Below are 24,897 nucleotides of genomic sequence, written 5' to 3' on the forward strand. Positions count from 1 at the left end.
GGCTGCGACAATGGACTGGATGAGAACTAACAAACTGAGACTCAATCCTGACAAGACTGAGATGCTGTTGGTGGATGGTTTCTCTGATCGGATGGTGGATATATGTCCTGGATGGGGTTACACTCCCCCTAAAGGAGCAGGTGCGTAGTCTGGGAGTCATCTTAGACTCTTCCCTCACACTTGAGGCTCATGTAGCCTCGGTGGCCCGGAATGCGTTCTACCAGCTTCGGTTGGTAGCCCAGCTACGTCCCTATCTGAGTAAGGAGGACCTCTCATCAGTGGTACATGCTATGGTAACCTCGTGTCTGGACTACTGCAATGCGCTTTACGTAGGGCTACCTTTGAAGATGATTCGGAAGCTACAGCTAGTGCAAAATGCGGCGGCCAGACTGCTAACAAGAACTAAGCGGTCTGAGCATATAACACCTGTGCTAGCCCGTTTGCACTGGCTTCCAATATGCTTCCGGGCCCGATTCAAAGTGTTGGTATTTACCTATAAAGCCTTATACGGCACGGGACCACGATATCTGTCGGAACGCCTCTCCCGATATGAACCGGCCCGTACACTACGGTCTACTACGAAGGCCCTCCTCCGGGTTCCGACTCATAGGGAGGCCCGGAGGGTGGTGACAAGATCTAGGGCCTTCTCAGTGGTGGCCCCCGAACTATGGAATGGTCTTCCCGAGGAGGTGCGCCTGGCGCCAACACTATCATATTTTCGGCGCCAGGTTAAAACCTTTCTCTTCTCTGAGGCATTTTAATTCCTGTTAATTCTAAATTATTATATTTTGATTTTAGACTGTACAGTTTTGTGTTATTTTTATTGTATTTTTAATGTTTACCGCCCAGAGAGCTGTTGCTAGTCGGGCGGTATATAAGCTTAATTAAATAAATAAATAATAAAATTAAGAACTTGTGACATGAGCGTGCTCATTGTCTTAATGCTTCAGAGAGTCTTGTTTGTTTGTTTGGTATTTGCTACTTATCTGTGGTGTGTTTGTAGTGGACTTACTAGTCCTCTCCAGGCTGTGACAGTTCTTAAGTAGGGAACAATTAGCTTTGTCAATCAGTATTAACATTCATGGCTAGATCATCCCTTTTGTTTCTTCCTTTTGGTCTTTTCTAGCCAACAGGGATAACTTTCTAACATTTACTGCAGCTAGGGAGAACAGTGCATTAGCCTTCTAGGACTGAATTCAACACTATTTTTATATGTATCTATCTAAACTTGTAGCCTGATTTCCAAAGGTTTCCAAGAAATTAAATTGCGACTATAAAATGGCTGATTAGAGTTAAACCAGTAAAGCTCAGTGTTTGAAAAGCCTCACTCACTCCTATTTTGTTAACAATGGATATAGATGATGTCTTTCTGAATGTGAACATCAACGTTCACTCTGATGTCTCAGTATTTCGGGAATATATTGCGTTGCACAATGTTTATGTATTTGCTATTCTCCTTGGAAATGGGTGCAGAGGTGGAATTTGAACTTGAAATGCATAATTGGCCTGAAATGTGCACACCAACTTTATTTTTGATATAGTGTTCAAGGCAAATATTGTTTTGTATTTTAGAACTTTCCTTTTCCCCTGGTCACATCAAGAATGTGGAGGTCAAGCTGAGGTTTGTACTTGAAGCACAGCACATTGTTCTGAATGTGCACAGCTAGTTTGATTTCAGTGACTCAGTCTTCAAGGGAGATACTGCTTGGTGTTATGCCTAAACTTTCCTCTCCTCTTTAAAAACAGGTGTGATGATTAAGCAAATTTTCAAACCTGAAATGTAGAATTATGCCCTGAGTTTGCATACCAAATTTCAGTCTAATATATCAGTGTTCAGTGAGTGCATTGAACTGGCAGAAAGTTAACTCAAAGGATTCACTTTGCTCAGTAGGGCTAAATCCCAGGTAACTGTATATAATATTAATGAGCTTTGGCTCAATTCCAGATGTCTGCTCTAGCTTTTCATAGGGGGAAAAAAAAGGAAAATGGACTGTTCTAGTCTGTTGGCAGTGTGTGCACTTTTGCAGAGACTAAGTCCCATTAACAAAGTTTTTACAGATTAAGCTTGCATCCACAGAGAAACAAAAGAACCCAGCAGATGTTTGCAGGAAAGGGAAAGCAGAGGAGTCATTTTTGTAACTGTGTATGGAGTGGATAGCTTTTCGGGAGTGCAAGTTGTTTTTGCTTGTTTTGTGAGAGTCGCATGCCTTAGAGGGATTTGGATTTCCAAGCAAAATTCAAAAGGGTTTAACTCAGAGATACAAAATAGGCAATCATTCTTGAAAAAGAAGGCAAATTGCATCCTTCAGTTCAGATCACTCATCAGAATATGTGGCATTGTACTACTGAGGGGATAGCATCCTGCCTTGTGGGGAGGGGGTTTCAGCTTTTAAAAAAATCTACTGGAGTAGAGGAGTCCCTTAAACATATTAAGGATAGAATGAAATTAGGAGTTTTGCTTTCTTCTTGCAAACATCAGTGATGGGAATGATTCCTTGTTTCACAAATAAGACTATTCATTATCTTTCTAGCCTCATTATTCAACATTCAGTCAAGGAGAACTAATCTGCACTACAATGTCCTCCACTGCCTCTAAGTAACAATACTAGCTTTTTTGTTTTGAATAAGTGAGCAAAGCAGCAAGCGGGTTATATATACTCTGCTGCAGACTTTTGAAGTGTGGCATACTACCAAGACATATCTGCAGAGGATTTTCTTTCTAAGAATTAGACGTGCATCAGGTGCCCATCCAATCCTCATCCACAATGACCTAAGCCATCAACTCATGCTTCTTTTCTAACTCTCTGCACTGCACATAGTTGTGTGTGCATGTGGCTGGGTATGTGAGTGCAATCATGGGACTTCATAGCCAGTGCAGACCAAAGGATTTGAGTCCCTGTGATGAGGGCCATGGTCCACTCAGGATTTTTAGGTGGCAAATAAATACTCTTTCTTTGAGCATTAGAAGCTGAAGTAAGAGTAAGCTGCACTCATTTAATCAATGTTATCTGGACACACTGATAGTCTCACAATTGATTGTGAAGCTTTGTACAGGGTAAATGTAGGTTTATCGTGTTATCACATCTGACCACCTCACTTGCTTAATTTCTCTTGCCTACTCTGTACTCTCCTAACATAACAGACACAGGAGCAATTTCAAACTATCCATGTCCTGTTTCCATCACCTTCCCACAAGCATCCTCAAACCACTTAAAAGTCTTCCAAGTAAGAAGATTCATTCAGGTATCATTATGTGAATATCAAATCTCTGTTCTTTGTTTGGAATAGCTCAAGGTAACTTGTTTTGAAGTCCATCATGAACATTACAGTTATTTCAGGCTCATCCCTTTAAAAGAACATGTCATAACTCATAGCTGACACAGTACATAGAAATAATCTGAACATGGCCAATTGAATTATAGCATTATAGAGCTGGACCTATAAAGGAGTTGCCTAGTCCTTAATATGCCACCAGCATCCTTTGCTCCTTCAGTCCCTAACAGGAACAACCGCATATCATGCAGTTTGTGGTATCTCCAAATAGAGAACAGAGATCTCTTCTACCCAGGGAGAGGATCTGATGCCTCATGATGCAGCAACCTTGCTGAAGCCTTGTAGGTCTAGGTCAGCCTTTCCCAACTAGTGGGCCACCAGATGTTGTTGGACCACAACTCCTATCAACCTCAGCCAGCATTGCCAATGGTCAGGAAAGATGGGAATTGTGGTCCAACAACATCTGGTGGCCCACTAGTTGGGAAAGGCTGGTCTAGGTCTTGTGAGTGGTCTAGGTCCTCCCAATGGAGGGCTGTAGAAAGTGGAGTCCCTCAAGGATCGGTATTGGGACCTGTACTTTTCAACTTGTTCATTAATGACCTAGAATTAGGAGTGAGCAGTGAAGTGGGCAAGTTTGCTGATGACACTAAATTGTTCAGGGTTGTTAAAACAAAAAGGGATTGCAAAGAGCTCCAAGAAGACCTCTCCAAACTGAGTGAATGGGCGGAAAAATGGCAAATGCAATTCAATATAAACAAGTGTAAAATTATGCATATTGGAGCAAAAAATCTGAATTTCACATATACGCTCATGGGGTCTGAACTGGCGGTGACCGACCAGGAGAGAGACCTTGGGGTTGTAGTGGACAGCACGATGAAAATGTTGACCCAGTGTGCGGCAGCTGTGAAAAAGGCAAATTCCATGCTAGGGATAATGAGGAAAGGTATTGAAAATAAAACAGCCAATATCATAATGCCGTTGTATAAATCTATGGTGCAGCCGCATTTGGAATACTGTGTACAGTTCTGGTCGCCTCATCTCAAAAAGGATATTATAGAGTTGGAAAAGGTTCAGAAGAGGGCAACCAGAATGATCAAGGGGATGGAGCGACTCCCTTACGAGGAAAGGTTGCAGCATTTGGGGCTTTTTAGTTTAGAGAAAAGGCGGGTCAGAGGAGACGTGATAGAAGTGTATAAAATTATGCATGGCATTGAGAAAGTGGATAGAGAAAAGTTCTTCTCCCTCTCTCATAATACTAGAACTCGTGGACATTCAAAGAAGCTGAATGTTGGAAGATTCAGGACAGACAAAAGGAAGTACTTCTTTACTCAGCGCATAGTTAAACTATGGAATTTGCTCCCACAAGATGCAGTAATGGCCACCAGCTCGGATGGCTTTAAAAGAAGATTAGACAAATTCATGGAGGACAGGGCTATCAATGGCTACTAGCTGTGATGGCTGTGCTGTGCCACCCTAGTCAGAGGCAGCATGCTTCTGAAAACCAGCTGGCGGAAGCCTCAGGAGGGGAGAGTGTTCTTGCACTCGGGTCCTGCTTGCGGGCTTCCCCCAGGCACCTGGTTGGCCACTGTGAGAACAGGATGCTGGCCTAGATGGGCCACTGGCCTGATCCAGCAGGCTCTTCTTATGTTCTTATGAGTGCCTAGATGCCTACCTACAAAGCTTGTGCACACCACCTTAAGCTCCTGGGAGGAAAGCTGGGATATAAATGTGATAAAATAAATAAAATAAGCATGCATATGATCCCAAAGCCACTTACATATTGTATGAGAGGATCAAAAAACATTGAGCTGGTTTACACATGCAGTGTTCCATCAGTTGTTGCTTGTTTCATCAAGTTACATATTGGTGTATGTAAACGAGGCATAGAAAGATATTTCATATGAACAATGTCAACTAAAATACTTTTCATGGAAAACAATTTACATATTCCAAAACCAATTGTTGAGTGAGTAGCTGATGAGAGATGAAGCAGTCTGGGATTTGCAACCAGTTCCACAATCTGACACAGGGTGTTTGCTTGACATTAGTAGTTATAAATACACCTTTGAGAAAGGAAGGGATCTGTGGAGTCTTATCTCAGATAAACTGCCATCTTAAGTGATAATCTCATACCTTCTCTGTCTTCACACCATGGGCTCAGTAGGCAGGTCTGGAGCAGAAGACCTCAGGCATCTCTGAAGTAATTGCAGATCAAAGGTCAGCTGATGAAATAGAGCCAAGGGCTCTGACAATGAGAAGAGGTTTTAAAGCCTGCATCTTGTTTAACACTCCAGTAAGAAAACCCATTTGACTGAGAGAAGAGGCTGCTTTGTGACAGGTCAGCAGGAGGGAAAAGCTGTAAACCAAGACTGACAGTGGTTAAAGGGGGTAATGCAAAGAAACTGTTGTCATGCCTCCGCAGCTGCAATAGCACATAAGCAAAGAGAGCCCTGGAATGCAGCTCCTTACAAGCAACTTGTATTTGAGCATAAGAAAAGGAATGGGGGGGGGCAGACGAAGAGAAAACTGTTGAGATATGGTCCCATTGATGGGATGTTTCTGTCCTTATCAGCACATACTTTAGGGGTAGCTGGGGTTGCAATGAATGCAGTATTGCCTTGATAAACCGAGTTGTTGTGGCCCCAGGGTCATTTGTACTAGACAGATAGCCATTACACATTCTTTTGTTATTGTTTTTGTGTGTTAATTAGTTTGTAGCGAGGGAAAGTGAACACTTGGTTGCACAGATGTGATACGTTTATATTACTTATTTTAATACGTTAAGTTTACTGATATAGGTTATTGGTACAAATTAAGTTTATTTTTGTGTGTGTTTATCTTGCACAATTTTGTTTGTGTGGGGGAGGGGAGATAAAGTGACCAAGAATTCAGTTATGTGTGTGTTAGCAACAAGCATTTGCTTTACCCATAATTTTTGGGCGACAACAATCAAGTAAAGCATGGTGACTTTAAAATCAATTGATTGTTAAAATAGTGTTATTTGCTGGTGCTTTTTTGTGTGTAGAGATACCCAGTTAAAGATTATACTTATCTACTATATTTTTGTACATAATTAGTGATGCTTGATTCTTTTAGAGTGATCATGTATATTTCTTATATTGAGCAGGGAGGATCTTACTGCTTGTAAGGAGGACATTGCAAACTTCAGAAGATGGTTTAATACAGGCACTTGCTTTCATTAGCTCAGATAAAGCAAACTCTTTATATGGAAAATAATTACTTAAAGCAGTTCTCAAATGGTGTTCTGGCAAATCCTGGGATTCATCAGAAGCTGATCCTAAGTGAGAAGATAAACAATGGGAGATAAGGCTTCTCTGAGAGATAACTTACAACAGCTACCAGTCTTCTCCTGCACAGGGAAGTTTGGAGTGCATTACATAGTATATGTGCAAGGCAACAGTGAGGCCCAAATGTTCAACATTGGCTGTGAACTGATCTTGTTCCCTATCCTGTCTGTCTGAGAATCATTTGCAATGGGCAAGATCTCCATGACTGATCTGCAAGGATTTCTAGACAGGCAAATATATGTGAGAAAGAGTTCACAAAAGGAATAGAGGATGAAAACCATTGTCTTAATAAGAATAAGAAAAAAAGTTTTAAAGGTTTACCTGCATGGCTCAGTCAGGGCTCCCAGATGCATACGCATAGGTCTTGCATATGTACATGTATGTTGTCTACACGTTATGCATTTTCTGCAACAAGCATTGTTGCAAAACTGATATGTATATTGTTGGAAGTGGGGCAAGAGCAACTCCTGTTTTGTTCTTTTGTTTATGTTCCAGAAAGGAGATAGAGTTAGGGTCCTCCAGATGGATAGGCTTGTTTACCCAGAGCTTGGAAGATTACTTTTAAAAAGTAATAAATTACAGTTACAGTTACATGGCCCAAAAAGTAGTAATTACAGTTACAATGGCTCTGAAAGTAACTGATTACTTTACTTTTTCTCAAAAGTAATCACTACAGTTACATTTCAGTTACTTTTTTAAAAAAACATCTACAAGGTGCTGGCCTTGGCTGCTGCACATCTAAGTAGCCTAAAACAACATTAAAAATAAACACACACATACAGAGGTAGTAGAATAATACTTTTTATCCATAAGATAGCAATGGTGGTCTCTCCACTGGTAAGGGAGGTGGGGAGGGAGGCAGAGGCCACTACTCAGATCTTTGCATGTCAATCCAAGTGCAACCCCCCTCCCCCCCACTCAGCCAGCCAGCATAATCTCTCTCACTCAACCACCTCCCGGACCCTGCCCTGCCACCAACTAAGGGACACTCACCCAAGCAAACATTTTCCCTTGAGATGCAAAAAAGTTAAAATACTGCAAATGCAGCACAGTAGCCAGAGAGGGTGGTGGAGGCCACTTTATGTGCCAAGTGCAAACACACACACAGACACGTTGTCATCTTTCACCTCCACAGTTCTTTATCTCCATTCTGCTTCCGCCTCCTTCTCCTCCTTTATCCATATTCTTGCCCTCTGGCTCATTTTCCCCTCCACTCCATTTTTTAAAATTGTTTTCTCCACTCCACCCCGTCTCACTCTGCACCTCCTCCCTTGTCGCCTCCTACCCACCCACAGATCATGACAATAATGAAAATTAAAGAGGAAAGCACAAAAGCAGGATGACAGTTGAACGTCAAGAAGACTAAAATAATGACAACAAAAGATTTATGTAACTTTAAAGTTGACAATGAGGACTTTGAACTTGTCAAGGATTATCAATACCTCGGCACAGCCATTAACCAAAATGGAGACAATAGTCAAGGAATTAGAAGTCTGGGACTGGGGAGCGCAGCTATGAGAGAACTAGAAAAGGTCCTCAAGTGCAAAGATGTATCACTGAACACTAAAGTCAGGATCATTCAGACCATGATATTCCCAATCTCTATGTATGGATGTAAAAGTTGGACAGTGAAAAAAGTGGATAAGAGAAAAATCAACTCATTTGAAATGTGGTGTTGGAGGAGAACTTTGTGCATACCATGGACTGTGAAAAAGACAAATAATTGGGTGTCAGAACAAATTAAACCAGAACTGTCACTAGAAGCTAAAATGATGAAACTGAGGTTATCATACTTTGGAGACATCATGAGAATGTTGGAAGTGGGCAACTCCTGTTTTGTTCTTTCTTTGTGTTCCAGAAGGGAGATAGAGCTAGGGTCCCTCAGATGGATAGGCTTGTTTATCTTTACCTGTGATGCTCTGACTGACTTCCTTCTGTCGCTAGACTGTTAAGTCTTTAGGGAAGCTTACCTGCCCCTCCTCCTTCTGCCCTTTCCACTTCCTTCCTTCTCTGTCTCTGCTCTCTCTCCTAGCATGGGGCTAACTCCCGCACCTGGGTGTTACGCCTCCAACTTAGCTAGTTAGTTAGAACTAGGTATGCCTTTCTATCTACTATGGATTTCTATAAATAAACTAGCTTTTCTTATTTTACTAAGTCTCAAGTCTCAGTGATGCTGATGCAGGGTAAAAGCCTGCTTTCTTAGGTAAATGCACACACACGCTGGCACACTTGCATTTCATCATCTGCTGTTACTCTGCTGCTGCTGCTGTGTTGTTTTAAACTTAATTAAGCACACAAACACACACAGCGCAACAGAGAAGACATGATTCACTAGAAAAGACAATAATGCTGGGAAAAACAGAAGGGAGTAGAAAAAGAGGAAGGCCAAACAAGAGATGGATTGATTCCAAAGGAAGCCACAGACCTGAACTTACAAGATCTGAACTGGGTGGTTCATGAAAGATGCTATTGGAGGGCTCTGATTCATAGGGTCGCCATAAGTCGTAATCGACTTGAAGGCACATAACAACAATGGTTTGCAACAGGAGTAAACATTCAGTTGTACATGGTAATACTGGAATGTAGCTCAGCCAGTGCAGATCATACTTCTTGGACGGCTCTTGTTTCTGCCTATCTGTACTTGTCATCAGAAGAAAGTTGCTTGATGTCTAGACCCACTGTTGTTGCCACCTTTATGGACTGCACTGTGGAATTTTGGCTTCATAACTGCACTGACTTTTCCCCACCACCACCCTGATCACAAACAAGGGCTGCTAGCTGTTTCTATAACCAGTTTTGATTCTTATATTCAAGGACATAACAGTCAAAATGTATGATGTTTCTGCATTAGATAGGCAGCCTAAATGAAAATTAACTCTGTGTGTGAGGACATGCATGCATGCATATGTACAGCCAATGTGTCATTTGTTCTTTTTTATAGTTTAAATTTAGGACCAATTTCTTGGGGTTATGGAGGGGTGAAGAGCGTTGTGAACTTTTGATCCTCATCATGCAACCCAATTGTCTTTTGCTACTATTTAAAAATCAATATACAGATGGGGGGGAGGCATTTAAAATATTTTGAATAAGCAACAAATACAGAATATTTTCCAGGCCAACCCCAGGAGCTGATGGCACAAGCTCCCTGGCCTAGGCTTCTTCACTTCTGCCTTCCCCTCACTTCCTGCATAGTAGACATCGAGATATATTTGCAGAAGTGATAGTGCTCTAAGATATGTAGAAGAACTCATTTATTATATGTGAGTTACATTTACACACTCGTTTCTGAATTGGTTTTGATGAAGCAAAGGACCAGAATGTAATCTGGAGATCCCGTCCAACAACTCTGTAATACATTCTTCTTAGCTTCAGCTTGAAAAGAATATTTGCATTTCCAATATATTTTTTGGCTACTGCATGAAGGCACTTTCAGACTGCCACTAGTTTTGGGTGGGACTCAGTCACATACCAGCAAACTCAGGTTATACAATTGTAGTTGATGAGGGGGTCTTGTGCCACAAACCTTCCACTGAATATCAGGTTTTTTTGCAATGAGAAAAGTAACAGGAAAATACACTGGAAAGGGACAAGGCTTGTTTTGATGCAATGTGATCAAATCTCCCTGCAAACAAATCAGGTTGAATGTTCAATAAACAAATCTTCTGGAAATTCCCTGAGTCTTTTTTGCACATATTTTGTTAATATTGCTCTATTTCATATATATATATATATATATATATATACCTTTTGTTTCTTATGTACTATCATAATTTCTACCAATACAATTACTTACTCTTGTAGTATTGACTTTGTCTGTTCTTACATAATTTGGGGGCCCTTTCCTCTGTGCTGAGGGGAGAGGCAACAAGACGCAGGGAGGGGAGAGGCAACAACGACACCCAGGGAGGAGAGAGGCAACAGGCACGGGGAAGAGGCAACGGCACCCAGGGAGGAGAGAGGCAACGGCACCCAGGGAGGAGAGAGGCAACGGCACCCAGGGAGGAGAGAGGCAACGGCACCCAGGGAGGAGAGAGGCAACGACACCCAGGGAGGAGAGAGGCAACGACACGCAGGGAGGAGAGAGGCAACGACACGCAGGTGGGGAGAGGCAACGACACGCAGGTGGGGAGAGGCAACGACACGCAGGTGGGGAGAGGCAACGACACGCACGTGGGGAGAGAGGCAACGACACGCACGTGGGGAGAGGCAACGACACGCACGTGGGGAGAGGCAACGACACGCAGGGAGGAGAGGCAACGACACGCAGGGAGGAGAGAGGCAACGACACGCAGGGAGGAGAGAGGCAACGACACGCAGGGAAGGAAGAGGCAACGACACGCAGGGAGGAGAGAAGCAACGACAGGCACGGGGAAGAGGCAACGACACGCAGGGAAGGAAGAGGCAACGACACCCAGGGAGGAGAGAGGCAACGACACCCAGGGAGGAGAGAGGCAACGACACCCAGGGAGAGAGGCAACAACAGGCACGGGGAAGAGGCAACGACGCGCAGGGAGGAGAGAGGCAACAACAGGCGCGAGGAAGAGGCAACGACATGCAGGGAGAAGAGAGGCAACGACATGCAGGGAAGGAAGAAGCAACGACACGCACGTGGGGAGAGGCAACGACACGCACGTGGGGAGAGGCAACGACACCCAGGGAGGGGAGAGGCAACGACAGGCGCGGGGGAGAGGCAGCAACAAGCAGGGAGGGGAGAGGCAGCCAGCGATAGGCACGAGAGGAGAGGAGGAGGCAGGCAGGAAGGGGTGGCAGGACAAGCGGTGGAGGCGCACACACGCGCACGCACACACACCATCGCCACTCACCTCAGTTCTTCACCTCCATTCTGCTTCTGTAGTCTGGCTCGCCATGTGTGAGGCACATTCTTTTGGCCACCAATCACAGGAGCAGACTTCCCCTCCCCCCAAGTAACAGTAAATGGAACGTTGGAAACGTTACAGTTACAGCTGAAAAGTAATTAAGTTACCACTCGTTCTGTTACAAGCAAATGTAACGAAATTACCCTCTCGTTACGCAAAACTGTAGTGAATTACAAGTAACTCGTTAAAAATAACTTCCAAGCTCTGTGTTTACCTTTACCTGTGATGCTCTGACTGACTTCCTTCCGGCCATTAGACTGTTATGTCTTTAGGGAAGCTTACCTGCTCCTCCTCCTTCTGCCCTTTCCATTCCTTTCTTCTCCATTTCTATAAATAGCTTTTCTTATTTTACTAAGTCTCAAGTCTCAGTGATCCTGATGCAGGGTAAAAGCCTGCTTTCTTAGGTAAATGCTCACACACGCTGGCACACTTCGATTTCTAACTGCTGTTACTCTCTGCTGCTGTACAGCTTTAAACAAATTTAGCAAACACACAGCAACATATATGGTAGTTATGTTTGCTGCCAAACCTATGGAATGGCCTTATTTAGACAAACAAGGGCTTTAAGAGTCACTTTTAGACAACAGTACTGCTACAACTCATGCTTGTATCTCAAATTATATAGCTGATTCAGAGGTAACAGCTAAACCATAGTCTGGCCATTGTGAATGGGCTTCTTGCATGCATATTCCCTCCTTCTACGTATTCCGATTCCTTCTGTCATTTCCTAGTTTGCACGAACTATAGATTTACATGTTTACATAAAACATGGTGGAATCCACATTCTTAGGTGCCAGCATACAGTGTTATAAGGTTGAAGATCTCCTGGCTGATTGGATTGTCCTGAGAACACAGTATCTCTATATCCCATTAGTAAACCGGTTTGACTGTTAAGAGTGAAATGCAGAGCTGCAACAAATTAAAAAAGTTATGTACAATTCTGGTGATGAAAGGGACAGTGGTTCTGCATTTAGCTGGCATTTCCTGCTTGTGGCAAAGGAATTGACTCTTGCCTTTTATAACAAAGAAAATACAGTTTCGTTTCCAGTTTCTATTTCCTTATTGAGATCGTATTCTTAATTTAGTCACATGACTTAGGCTTCCACAAAGGTGATATAAGTGGGAGCTGCAAGAAATCCAAAATATTTGCCTCCCTTTTATGAAGGATTTCGAGCTATCTGGCCATAATCACCAAAGATAAAGATGACTCATCCTTTAAAAAGATATCGGTGAAAGATTCATGATGAGCACTTGTAAGAGTGTTAAAATGAAACAGTGCCCTGTGACTTATAGAAATTGAACAGAACATTGGAATAACGTTTCTTAACTTTTCTTTAACAATATTTCCTCAGTTGTTTATATTTTCCTCCTCTATAGATTTAGAAATACTTTGGGGTTGGATCCAGACTTAGATTGTAATCCTAACCATGTGTATTGAGAAGTAAGTCCCATTGAATTCAAAGTGACTTGTTGCAAGGAAAGTAGGGTTAGGATTGCAGGCTTAGTAATACTTAGAGTAGACCTACTGAAATCATGAACACTGTTAACCATTGAGACCATGATTAACTGAAATCCCATTGATTTCAGTGGGTCTACTGTGCTGTTCAGAGTTATTGGCAGAGAGCCACCCTCCATGTGTGGTAAGGAGGGAGGGAGTGTGCTGCCCTATGTGGGAGATGGGGTAGGAGATTTATTTTTATTTTTAATTCCAAGGCTGTTTGAATTTTTATCATCAGTTGTCTTTGTTGTGCAACATGACTGACTGGGATTTTGTATTCAGGGATATGTGCGTCTCTGTGTTCGTGAGTGTTACTGATTGAATAGTATAATGCTCTTTTAATATATTTGATTATATATTGTATTTGATTTTCTATTTTGTACATTGCTTTGAGATACTTTTGAATATAAAGAGACTTTAAATAAATAAATAAATATGCCTAAGTCTGAATCCAACCTTTGGTAATAATGTGCAGTTGCGCCAGTGTTTGAAAGTCAGAAGAATAAGGGCACAGTCCTCCAGTAAATTCTGTTCTATCATTTTCAAGCCCCATCACAAGTAATGGAAGCTTCCCTGCAGACCTCATTCATTTCAGTAGAGGTTGTGCTAGAGAATTTCCCAGTGGGATTTATCACATTCACATATTCAGCTGGTTCCTTTGCATGTATATCCACAATGGTATTAAGTGTGTTAAAATTCAAGTACTTCTGTTGAGGTGATTTGCACATCTGATTGCCCTGAAATTACAGCTTTTTCATATCTCAGTAGTAGATGTTATCTGAGTTTACAGTGCAATCCTATGCATGTCTATTCAGAAGTAACTCATTTTGAATTCAGAGGAACTTATTCCCAGGTAAGTGTCTATAGGAGTGCAGTATTAAACATTAAAAGGTTCTGTCTTTTAGGACACATAAATGTCATTTCTCCTTTAGCTCAGATTCAATATAGAGTTATAGTTAATTTCCTCCAGTTTAAATTAGTTTCTTAAAACTTGATGTGTACTCTTTAACTATTGGCATTTGTGTCAGTGTTCAGTTTTTGCAGCACTGTCATAACATCACTGCGGTGCCTTCATGATATCCAGCCTCAAGCTGGAGCAGAGGTTGATGGCCCCCTTCTAAGCAAGCTTGGTGGCACACAAATGTTGGGATTGGGTTGTATTAGCTCATTACATTTTCATTATAGCTGAGGTCTTCAGAATAGGGTATCTTGTTCTTTCATAAGTACTAGACACAAGTCCCTTCCTATTTTTTTAATGAACAGTTTCTTTATAGTAAACTGGTTTCTCGCATGCTGTGGTCTATAGCGATTAGTCAAAGCCCAATCATCTGGCAAAAGCATGGTTGTGCTTATTGTACTACCAATTTTAAATGCAATCCTTTTATTTTTAAAAAAAGTGGTTTCCTTTAAGATAAAAAATGCTGCACTATCCTTGTTGCAGGATTAAATGAAGTTATTTTAAACTGATTTATATTGTATATTTCAACACCGCCATAGCTGTTTGCATTCATGTCCGATTTCCTTTTGTGCTCTCTTCTGGATGACAAAGCTGTATGGTGTCTTGACACTGTGCCTTTTATGGTGATTTATTAACTGTGTCAGAATATATGCTGGGAATGCTGGGCAAGTTGTCTTGTATATTGTAACTGTTGATATTGATTATAACAGTTCCTGAACTCCAGTGGTTTCTCACAAAGAAGATTATATTTTGGTCTCCTTGGTATACATACCATGTGATATACATCATTGTGCTTTCCTTAAAAAGAAAAAACACCTCTTTGTTTAGTACCTTTTCTTAGCCATAGTTATGAGAGAGGAGCTGTAATAAAACATTGTGCTGCAAATAGCAAAATCACACAAGTGTTCTCTACCCAGCTAACAATAAAGAAACATGTTTGTTTGCTTCTTTAAGAGTTTGTTTATTCTGCAGGTATTATAATGAATAGAGCAGGATTGGGTGCTTATTGCTAGAGGGTGAAATAGAGATAACTTAAAGTGATCTGGAAAAAAATGGCTACCCTATACTCTTTCAAAGCACTCAGTATGCTCACAATCATAGTGGCAATTTTTTCTTCATTTTCTTGAGTACTTGATGTCAAAGGATGAAAACAGCCCTAGAGAAATGGAAATATTGATATGTACACTACAGTTAGCTAGCTAGCTAGTTGGCTGGCCACCTAGGCTGTAACTCAGGCCTAATTTCTGATTTTCCCAATATGTGCAGCTCAGCATGGGCCTTTTCAGGGTTTGTGGACAGAAAAATCAACCCAGCAATCAGTTTTTTAAAAAATCCAGTTTCTTTCCACAATTAGTTTCTAGTTGCTTAATTAGTCCTTTCTATAGCAGCCAGTTAAAAAGCTTTCCCTTTATTGTCCAACATGAAGGAAAATCTAAAGTGCCTGGCTGTGACAATGGACTGGATGAGGGCTAATAAACTGAGGCTCAATCAAATAAGACTGAGATGCTGCTAGTGGGTGGTTCTTCTGACCGGATGGTGGATGATCAACCTGTCCTAGATGGGGTCACACTCCCCCTGAAGGAGCAAGTTCATAGCTTGGGGGTTCTCCTAGAACCATCTCTGTCACTTCAGGATCAGGTAGCCTTGGTGGCACGGAGTGCCTTCTACCAACTTTGGTGGCCCAGCTACGCCCCTATCTGGACAGGGATAACCTGGCTTCAGTTGTCCATGCTCTGGTAACCTCCAAGTTAGATTACTGCAATGCGCTCTACGTGGGGCTGCCTTTGAAGACGGTTCGGAAACTGCAGCTTGTGCAGAATGCAGCGGCTAGCTTGGTAACAGGGACCAGATGGTTCAAACCTATAAAACTGATTCTGGCCCGCTTGCATTGGCTGCCTGTATGTTTCCAAGGTTGATTCAAGGTGCTGGTTTTAACCTATAAAGCCTTACACAGCTTAGGACCACAATACTTGATGGACCGCCTCTCCCAACATGAACCACCTGTACACTACGCTCAGTATCCAAGGCCTTCCTTTGGGTGCCTTCTCTGAGGGAAGCTGGGAGTCTGGCAACAAGGGAGAGGGCCTTCTCAGTGGTGGCCCCCAAATTATGGAATGATTATTTTGACGAGGTGCACCTGGTGCCAACTCTGTTATCCAGACGGTCCGAACATATAACACCAGTTCTGGTCCGCTTGCATTGGCTGCCTATATGTTTCCAGGCCCGGTTCAAAGTGCCTTACACGGCACAGGACCACAATACCTGATGGAACGCCTCCCCCAATATGAACCTACCCGTACACTACGCTCAACATCAAAGACCCTCCTCCGAGTGCCTACTCATAGGGAAGCTCGGAGGGTGGCAACAAGAAAAAGGGCTTTTTCAGTGGTGGCCCCCGATTTATGGAACAATCTCCCTGAGGAGATACGCTTGGCGCCAACACTGCTATCTTTCCGGCGCCAGGTTAAAACCTTCCTCTTCGCCCAGGCATTTTAATATGTTTTCGCATGTGTTGGAACTGTTTTTACCTTTTAATTTTTTTTTAATTTTTAATGTGTTTTAAATTGCTAATATGTGTTTATTGTATTTTGATGTTGGTCTTGTGAACCACCCAGAGAGCTTCGGCTATGGGGCGGTATATAAGTTTAATTAATTAATTAATTAATTAAGACTTTCCTCTTCAACCAGGCATTTTAGCATGTGTTTTTAAATCGTTTTTAAATTGTTTAAATTGTGTTTTTAAATTGTTGTTTGTGTTTTAAAATTTGTATATTTGTTTTTAATGTTTTTAATTGCTGTAAACCACCAAGAGATCTTTGGCTATGGGGCAGTATATGGATGAATGAATGAATGAATGAATGAACAAGACGAAAAGGAGGAACTCTTAAGGAACATTTAGCAAACAAACCCTAAAGTATTTGTTTTCTCTGCCCTTCTCTAAACTTGTAGTATGGACAAGTTTGTTTTCAGGTGGAATCTAAAGCTGAGATACTTAATGTAGCAACACAGCCAATCTCAGGAGCTCATTCTGTCATTAATTAACAAACTAGTTCAGTGCATGAAGAATAAGAACACATGGACAGACCACAGATTAAAGATGACTGTAGCTATAGGCAAAAGCAAGCTTTTGAGTCAACCAGTTAAACTTCATTTATGTAAATTAACACACTCTGTGGATGGAGGAGGAGTAAGAGGGAAGGTCACCGCCTTTCCCTCCCTCTGCCTTTCCCTCACGTCCTCTCCACCAGCGGGGAGGGGGGATTGGCTGGCACTATGCACCTCTCCCCTTCTCAAATGCCCCACCTCAAAATGTGGCTGCCCTGCCTAACAAGGAAGGCTGGCTACAGGGCTGAGTGGGACTTAAAATGGTTCAATATGTATCCATAGTTTTTCTATTGATCCACTCTCGTGTTCAGATTCTGGTTTTGGAGTTTACGGCACTCAGCAGAATTGAACACAGGATGTATCTAGTGTAAATTAACCAAGGTTTCTTTCTTCATTAAAGAATGACCAATCTACAGAATCAGTTATAGTGGTACGATTTGTCATTTGCTTGAAATTTCCCATAGGTTAATCAACTAATAAACCTAAATTATGGTGTGTTCTCAGTGCAGTTTAGCTGAACAAGATATGAGAAAGATATGATGAGGTACCGGGTAGGAATTTGGTTCCACTAACAAGCTCTTCAGGAGCAGAAACTTGACTTGTATGTGTTTTTCTCTAAAACACTCACGGATTTCTTTTGGCATCAGGATAAATACAATGCTAATTGTAATAAGACCTTTACTTTTTAAATACAGTTGGGATGGGGGTGTTCAGACTATGAGTAAAAGCATGTGGAAAACTCGATGAAAGGCACCAACCCTTTGATGCCATTGCTCATTGCAATATACCACTGCTGTTGAATACGTTTAAGTATTCCAGCTATGCATCTGCTTGATAATCAGGTTTCAGAATGATTGATGTTAAAAGATACAAAAGATGCTACTGGGTAACCTGACAAGCAAGTTCTAGGAACTTCTGTCTGGACGGGTCATTAGGAGTGAGTGATAAATGTTTAATGCTGGTATTTTAATGTATTTATTCAGATTTGTAGCCCTTCTTAGCTAAAGCAGTCCAGCTTTAAAAGTTTTAAAATATTTTGCTGAAAAACTGCCATATATGCACTATAACTGCATTACAGGGAAGTAGATTATTTTATTCAGGTTTGTAGGTAATTTTCATATAGTTACTGAGCACTTGTATTTTTATGTGAACAGTACAGAGCTGACAGGTTACAGTGCATCATTCAGGCTGCAAGCCTCAACCCATTTACCTGAGAGGAAGCCCCACTGAATTCAGTGGGACTTACTACTGAGTAAACATGCGTAAGATTGCTTTGTTCATTGACTGATCTATGAAACTTTCATCACCATTTTCAATAGTAGACTTCACCTATTGCTTATTCCACATTCAAAATGTAGAGATTTTAGACAAACGAGCAAAGAATTTACTATGATAAAAAGTACACTATTTATTTTATTAATGAGGATAACTCATATCACACATTTACCCTATACAAATAGCTCAAGGTGGTTAAGAACATTAACAGAAAATACAATAAAACATAAGCTATTAAAATAATACTTAGAAGTAAGTAAATTGAAAACTTCAGGACTTAAAATTAAACAGACCATCCTTCTCAGGTTGCTGATGCGGAAAGAGATAACAGATGGAGAACCAACCAAAAAAGTCTTCTATGGCCATTGGAAATAAAATTCCCATTTACTTGGTATATTTTGGTTTCCTACTTCATTTATTGGTCATATAGCTTGCTCAAGATAAAATAGTAAATCCTAGAAAATTAGCTGCAGTGATGTGGGTTAGAAAATTTTCCAATACTATATGTTTAATGGAAATTTTCTGTTTCTAAAAATGCATTGTTTCATAAAAATAATGAATGGATACAATACCAGATTGGCAATTTCAAAGTATGTCTATTTACTTGTAAGTAGGATGGGGTAAGTACATATAATTCAAATAAGCTAAATCAGATCCTGTTAGATTTGGGGCACTGGAAATGTTTCTGGTTCTGAGATTTCTGGAAACCCCACATCACTGGTGAGGTATAAGATAACAAGATTCGATTTCCAAAATTAAAGGATTTAAAATTATTGTTTTGTTTATTTCCTGTGTTTTGAGAGTGTAGCTACACAACTGTACTCTAGATCTCTATGTATGAAAATTGTGGGGGAATTGGTGAAGTCTTCTTAGTCTGTGGAATGGAAGTTAGATTATGTTTTTGCTTATGAAGCTTCTGAAATTCCCTCCTGGCTAAGCATAGTTTTAGTTTTAGCTCCTTGAGTTAGAGTCCCTTGCTTGAGCAGATAATTTGGGTGTTGTGCAGCGGAAAGTGACCGTTCCATGGCTTGTGTTGTGAGCTCCAGCTACTGATTTGAAATGCAGCATGTTCGTTTCTAAATAACTTACTGCCCATCTCAGAGCTGTCATGGCCTCATTTTGACCTGCTCACAGTTATGAGTTCTTTGAGAAGAATACCATAGAACAGCAGCTATGTTATTCTCAGTGAACCAGATCCTGGCTGCTGCAGTTTGTGGGCTCTTTTTTAGCACTGAATTACCAATGACTATATGAGATGTTGGTTGGCACACTGTTCATTGGCCTTGTGTATGAGATGGTTCAGCCCTCCCATGTTTGATTATGCCTGCATGTGTAAGCACTTGGGAGAATGTTTTTGGAAAGGTCTCTGATTCTTCTCTCTTTCCTCCTGTAGATGGCATTCACAGCGTTACAGCACTTTGCACCTTACGGGTGACAATAATCACTGATGATATGCTGACCAACAGTATCACAGTACGACTAGAAAACATGTCTCAAGAGAAGTTTCTCTCTCCGCTGCTTGCTCTTTTTGTGGAAGGTGTGGCTACTGTATTGTCGACCACCAAAGAGGGCATTTTTGTCTTCAACATTCAAAATGACACAGACGTCAGCTCCAATATTCTGAATGTGACGTTTTCTGCTTTGCTTCCTGGCGGCATTCGAAACAAGTTCTTCCCCTCTGAGGATCTTCAGGAGCAGATATACCTCAACAGGACACTCCTTACATTGATATCTACCCAGCGAGTGCTGCCTTTTGATGACAACATTTGTCTGCGGGAACCTTGTGAAAACTACATGAAGTGTGTGTCTGTGCTCAAGTTTGACAGCTCTGCTCCATTTATCAGCTCAAACACTGTCCTGTTTCGACCCATACACCCCATCAATGGGCTGAGGTGTCGGTGTCCTCCTGGGTTTACAGGTGACTACTGTGAAACAGAGATTGACCTGTGCTACTCCAATCCCTGTGGAAACAATGGCCTTTGTCGAAGCCGAGAGGGAGGCTACATTTGTGAATGTTATGAAGACTACACTGGTATGTTCTTACCTTTGTGTAATAAGTATTGTATTATTCATGATGTATTAAGAAAGGCCAATCTTTTACCTTCTCAGTGAATCAAACGATCAAAAATAAGCTGAAATATAAAGCCATATATAAAGTTAAACAGTTTAACTGACTTATCCTATCCCCTCCTGGGCCAGCAGGGTAGAAGTAAAGGTAGAGGAATGATCTTGAGTTCCTCTGAGATATATACTATGGGATGGAAAGGAGAGGACAGCCATAGACACACTTAGAAGCATGTCTAAAGTCTCCCTGACTTGGAGGATGATGAGGACCAGGAGAGGTTAGGATCCTTTGGCTCCCATCCACTTCTTGTTTTAATCCTTTTTTGTCCTTGCAATATTAACGCTGCAACATTGGTTGGGTCAGGACTTTAGAGAAGCTGGCAGCATGACAGAAGTAGGCTCTGGATCTGTCTCCTACATCAGAGGGCTAGATCCACTTTATTTTTGACTCCTTTGATGCTCTCCTAGGAACCATGGAATTGTAATCCTTACAGAAACTGATGTGCCAAAGTGACCATAGCTTCTGGGTGTGCGTCCACTACATTTTTCAGTGCTTTACCATAGCAAACACCAGTATATGCATTTCAGATGCTCTAACTGTGTAAGTCATGAGTTTGCCCTCAGTTGTGGCAAATAGAGGATAAAATTGATTTAGGCATGAGGCATATTCAATTTTCCCATCCCAATTTCCCGCCTGCCCCTGAGGTAAAATCATATTTCTGTTCATTCTTTGGTCCAACCCAGCACTGGTTCAACTTAATGAAAGAGAAAGGAGAGAAGCGTTAGGTCCCCAGTGAACTGTTATTACCTCTAAAACAGGGATAAGGAACCTATGACCCTCCAGATATTAATGGACTCCAACTCCCATAGCTCCAGCCAGCACAGAAAATAGTTAGGCTTTATAGATGTTGTAGTGCAACAACATCTCTTCTCTAAAACAAAAGATTGATATTTCCTCTTTTAACTACAAGCCCTCCCTCACTTCTTAGGTGCTTTATCTACCACGACTACCTTGATCATAGTTCTCAAACTTATTATCAGCTATGGCTGCAGTGAGGCCACAGAATGTGCATAGTGGCTAGAAATATGCACAATTATTGACCACACAAATAAAAAATGAACCAACTGGGATCTTTATAGCTAAAACAAAAGTTCCCCCCAAATGGTGGCTGTATTTAAGAAAGTCTGGTTCTGGCATATACAGGCTCACCTTTGTTGAGCATCAATTAAAAGTTGGAAATTTGTAGTGTTGATGCACACTGGAACCTTCTGATGTATTTTTTTATCTTGTCATACTTAAAAGGTAATGCTCAGAGGAATGCAGTCTCTTCTGGAAGCTCTAAAATTTCACGTAACCCTATTAAGAAACATACTTAGAAATAATTACAAGACAATAGGAGAAAATCTTTAATCTGTTTGCTAAGGTACACTGAGTTTAATGGTTAGATTATAATACAGATATACTTCTGTCCCAAAACACCTAGATTTCCTCCAGAAGGCAACTGCATCCTAATAAAGAGGCTTATTTTCCCCCTTGTTCTCATCCTCCCCCCCAATACTTTGAAGCTCTTAAATTGTTTGGATGTAATTTATACATGATGAAAGTTTATCTGTCTTCAGGAGTCTTCTGTTTCAAGTAGTCAGGTACACAGAGCTTTTATGAGCAATTTTTGAAATGGAAATACCCACTAATTATGATTACGTGGAACAGACTGCACTTCCTGTGATGTAAGGAGGTGAGTGATAAGGAGACATAATATTTGTGGGTTTAAATCAGATCTGGAACGACATAATTTCATTTGGCCTAACCAACATGTACATGCACTTGTTTGAATACCTGCCTGCTGCTATCTCATTTCACCAGGCAGAGAAGATGCTTGTGGAAAGGAAGAAACACACATGACTTAAAGAGTATAAAGATTCCTAAGCAGGTCTTCTTCTCTTTCTTGTAGGGTAGGATGCAAGGGCTGTATTTCTGTGTCATGTACGGTATATGTTCCTTGGACATACAGCAACAAGAGAATGGGCTATATGTTCACATATTTTGTAAAATTAGAATCCAGTGTCAGCTTATCTGACCAAATATTAGGGTTGGCAGCAGAACATATGGGGCAGAACATTTTTCAGTGCTTTATTTTTCCATGGTAATTTTTCCATTTCATAAGTTGACATCAACTTCAGAAAATAGAGTTTTAGACCCTTTGGAGGCCCACTGTGAATTGTTTGCAAGGCATGTTGAGGATAAAGTTACTTGCCTCTGTTACAATCTTGATGCCCCATCTACATCTACTGTAGTCCCCAGTGAGGTGTCCAGTGCAATGTCTGCTGCAACTTCTTGGGTACGGTTTCAGTTGATGCGGCCTGATGACGTAGACAAGGTGCTTGCACTGATGCAGCCAGCAATGTGTCCTCTTGACCCTTGCTCTTCTTGGCTTATTAAAGCTTGCCGAGGGGGTTTGACCAAGTGGATCTAGGACATGGTCAATGCGTTGTTGCAGGAGGGAATGGTTCCAGCCACCCTAAAAGAAGTGGTGATCCAACCATTCCTGAAAAAGCCTCCCTGGACCCATTGGTCTGCGACAACTACTGCCAGGCTGCAAATACCTCCTTTTTAGGGAAGGTGATCAAGAGGATTGTGGTGCAGCAATGGTAAGTACTCTTGGATGAAACAGATTATCTTGACCCATTCCAATCTGGGTTCAGGCCTGGTTATGGGACTGAATTGGCGTTGGTCGCCCTGATGGATGACCTCCATTAGGGAAGGATGGGGGAGAGGGACCCTATTATTCTTACTTGATCTCTTGGCGGCTTTTGATACCATTGATCATGGTATCCTTCTGGGCTGACTTGGTGAGATGGGTATCGGAGGCATTGTTTTACAGTGGTTCTGATCCAATCTCCAGGGTTGTTTTTAGAGAATAGCATTGAGTGATTGACTTTCAGCCTCCTGGCAGTTGTGCTGTGGTACCTCAGGGTACCACCTTGTCCCCCATGCTGTTTAACATCTATACGAAGCCGTTGGGAGCAGTCATCAGGAGATTTGGGGTGAGGTGTCAGCAGTACACTGACGATACCCAGCTCTATTTCTGTGTAACATCAGAATCAGGAAAGGCCGTGCAAGCCCTGGACCTCTGCCTGGACTCAGTGGTGGGCTGGATGAGGGCCAATAAACTGAGTCTGAATGCTAGCAAGATGGAGATGCTTTGGGTTTGTGGTTCTCAAGTTTGAATAATGCCTGCTTTGGATGAGGTTGTACTCCCTCTGAAAGAGCAAGTCCGAAGTCTGGGGATGCTCTTGGATCTATCTTTGTCACTAGAGGCCCAGGTGACCTCAGTTGCTGAGAGTACCTTTTACCAGCTTCAGCTGATAAGACAACTGCGGCCGTTTCTGGACCGGAATAGCCTGACTACTGTTGTCCATGCAGTGGTAAACTCCACACTGGATCACTATAATGCAATCTATTTGAGGTTACCCTTGAGGTTGTTCCAGAAGCTGCAGCTGGTGCAAAATGTGGCAGTGAGACTGCTCACTGGAGCAGGGAATCGCCAACATGTCACCGTGCTGCTGAATGAATTGCACTGGCTACCTATTAGCTACCAGGTTAAGTTCAAATTGCTGGTTTTGCTGTACAAAGCTCTATACAGCTTGGGACTAGGATATGTGAAAGACTGTCTTACTCCTTATATACCCGGTCAATCACTGTGCTCTGCAGGTGAGGGCCTCCTGCAGATAACATCTTATCTGGAGGTTCGTTCCTCACAATTTATTTATTTATTTATTTATTTATTTATTTATTTATTTATTTATTTATTAATTACACTTTTATACCGCCCCATAGCCAAAGCTCTCTGGGCAGTTTACAACATAAAAACAATCTACCATTACATTTGGTACAATTGATAGTAAAAAAATGAATATATCACATTTTAAATAAACATAACTGAACAATAAATTGCTAGCAATATACATATCTTAAAAAACAAAATATAACAATTATAAAAATATCTAGACAAAAATAGTAGAACATAGGAACACAACATAGGAAGCGGACCGTTAGTGTAGTGGCACCTACCATTTGGAATTCCCTCCCCTTAAATATTACACAGGCACCATCTCTGTTATCTTTTCTGTGCCTACTGAAGACTTTCAAGAAGCCTTTTAAGTAGAGACCTTATCCCAATATGCATCTGTTGGAATTGCTTTCTAATATGCTTTTAAAACTTAAAAAAAAATGTTTTTAAAGCTTTTTTTTTTAAAGATGTTATGTTTAATATATCTTGTTTAATATAATGTTTAAAATGTTTTTATGGTGTTTTACAGGGACAAAGGGCAGGATATAAATCTAATAAATAAAATATTAAATAAATAAGTTCATTAGTAATAGTGAATGGGTGCCACTTGCAAAAACAATATTAGACAAGCTTGGGGGTGAAGTGAGAAGCGTGGGCAAAGGATCAGATGGGTACTGTGAATTTTGAATTGTTTGTGCATACAAAAATGGCAGTTGTGCATGCTGCTATTGCAAATCTTTCATCAGTG

At 41.4% G+C, this 24,897-nt stretch overlaps 1 protein-coding gene across 4 annotated transcripts in view; it reads left to right on the forward strand.

The window, feature by feature from the left end:
* CELSR1 (cadherin EGF LAG seven-pass G-type receptor 1) overlaps positions 1 to 24,897 on the forward strand; it is a 248,708-nt gene that overhangs the window by 75,920 nt on the left and 147,891 nt on the right. For all 4 annotated transcript variants that reach the window (XM_061640286.1, XM_061640288.1, XM_061640289.1 and 1 more), the window contains one exon: positions 19,688 to 20,326. In XM_061640286.1, coding sequence (XP_061496270.1) covers positions 19,688 to 20,326 — 639 coding nt within the window. The remainder of the gene's footprint in view (positions 1 to 19,687; positions 20,327 to 24,897) is intronic.

Source organism: Rhineura floridana, chromosome 8 (assembly GCF_030035675.1).
Source record: "Rhineura floridana isolate rRhiFlo1 chromosome 8, rRhiFlo1.hap2, whole genome shotgun sequence".
NCBI lineage: Eukaryota > Metazoa > Chordata > Lepidosauria > Squamata > Rhineuridae > Rhineura > Rhineura floridana.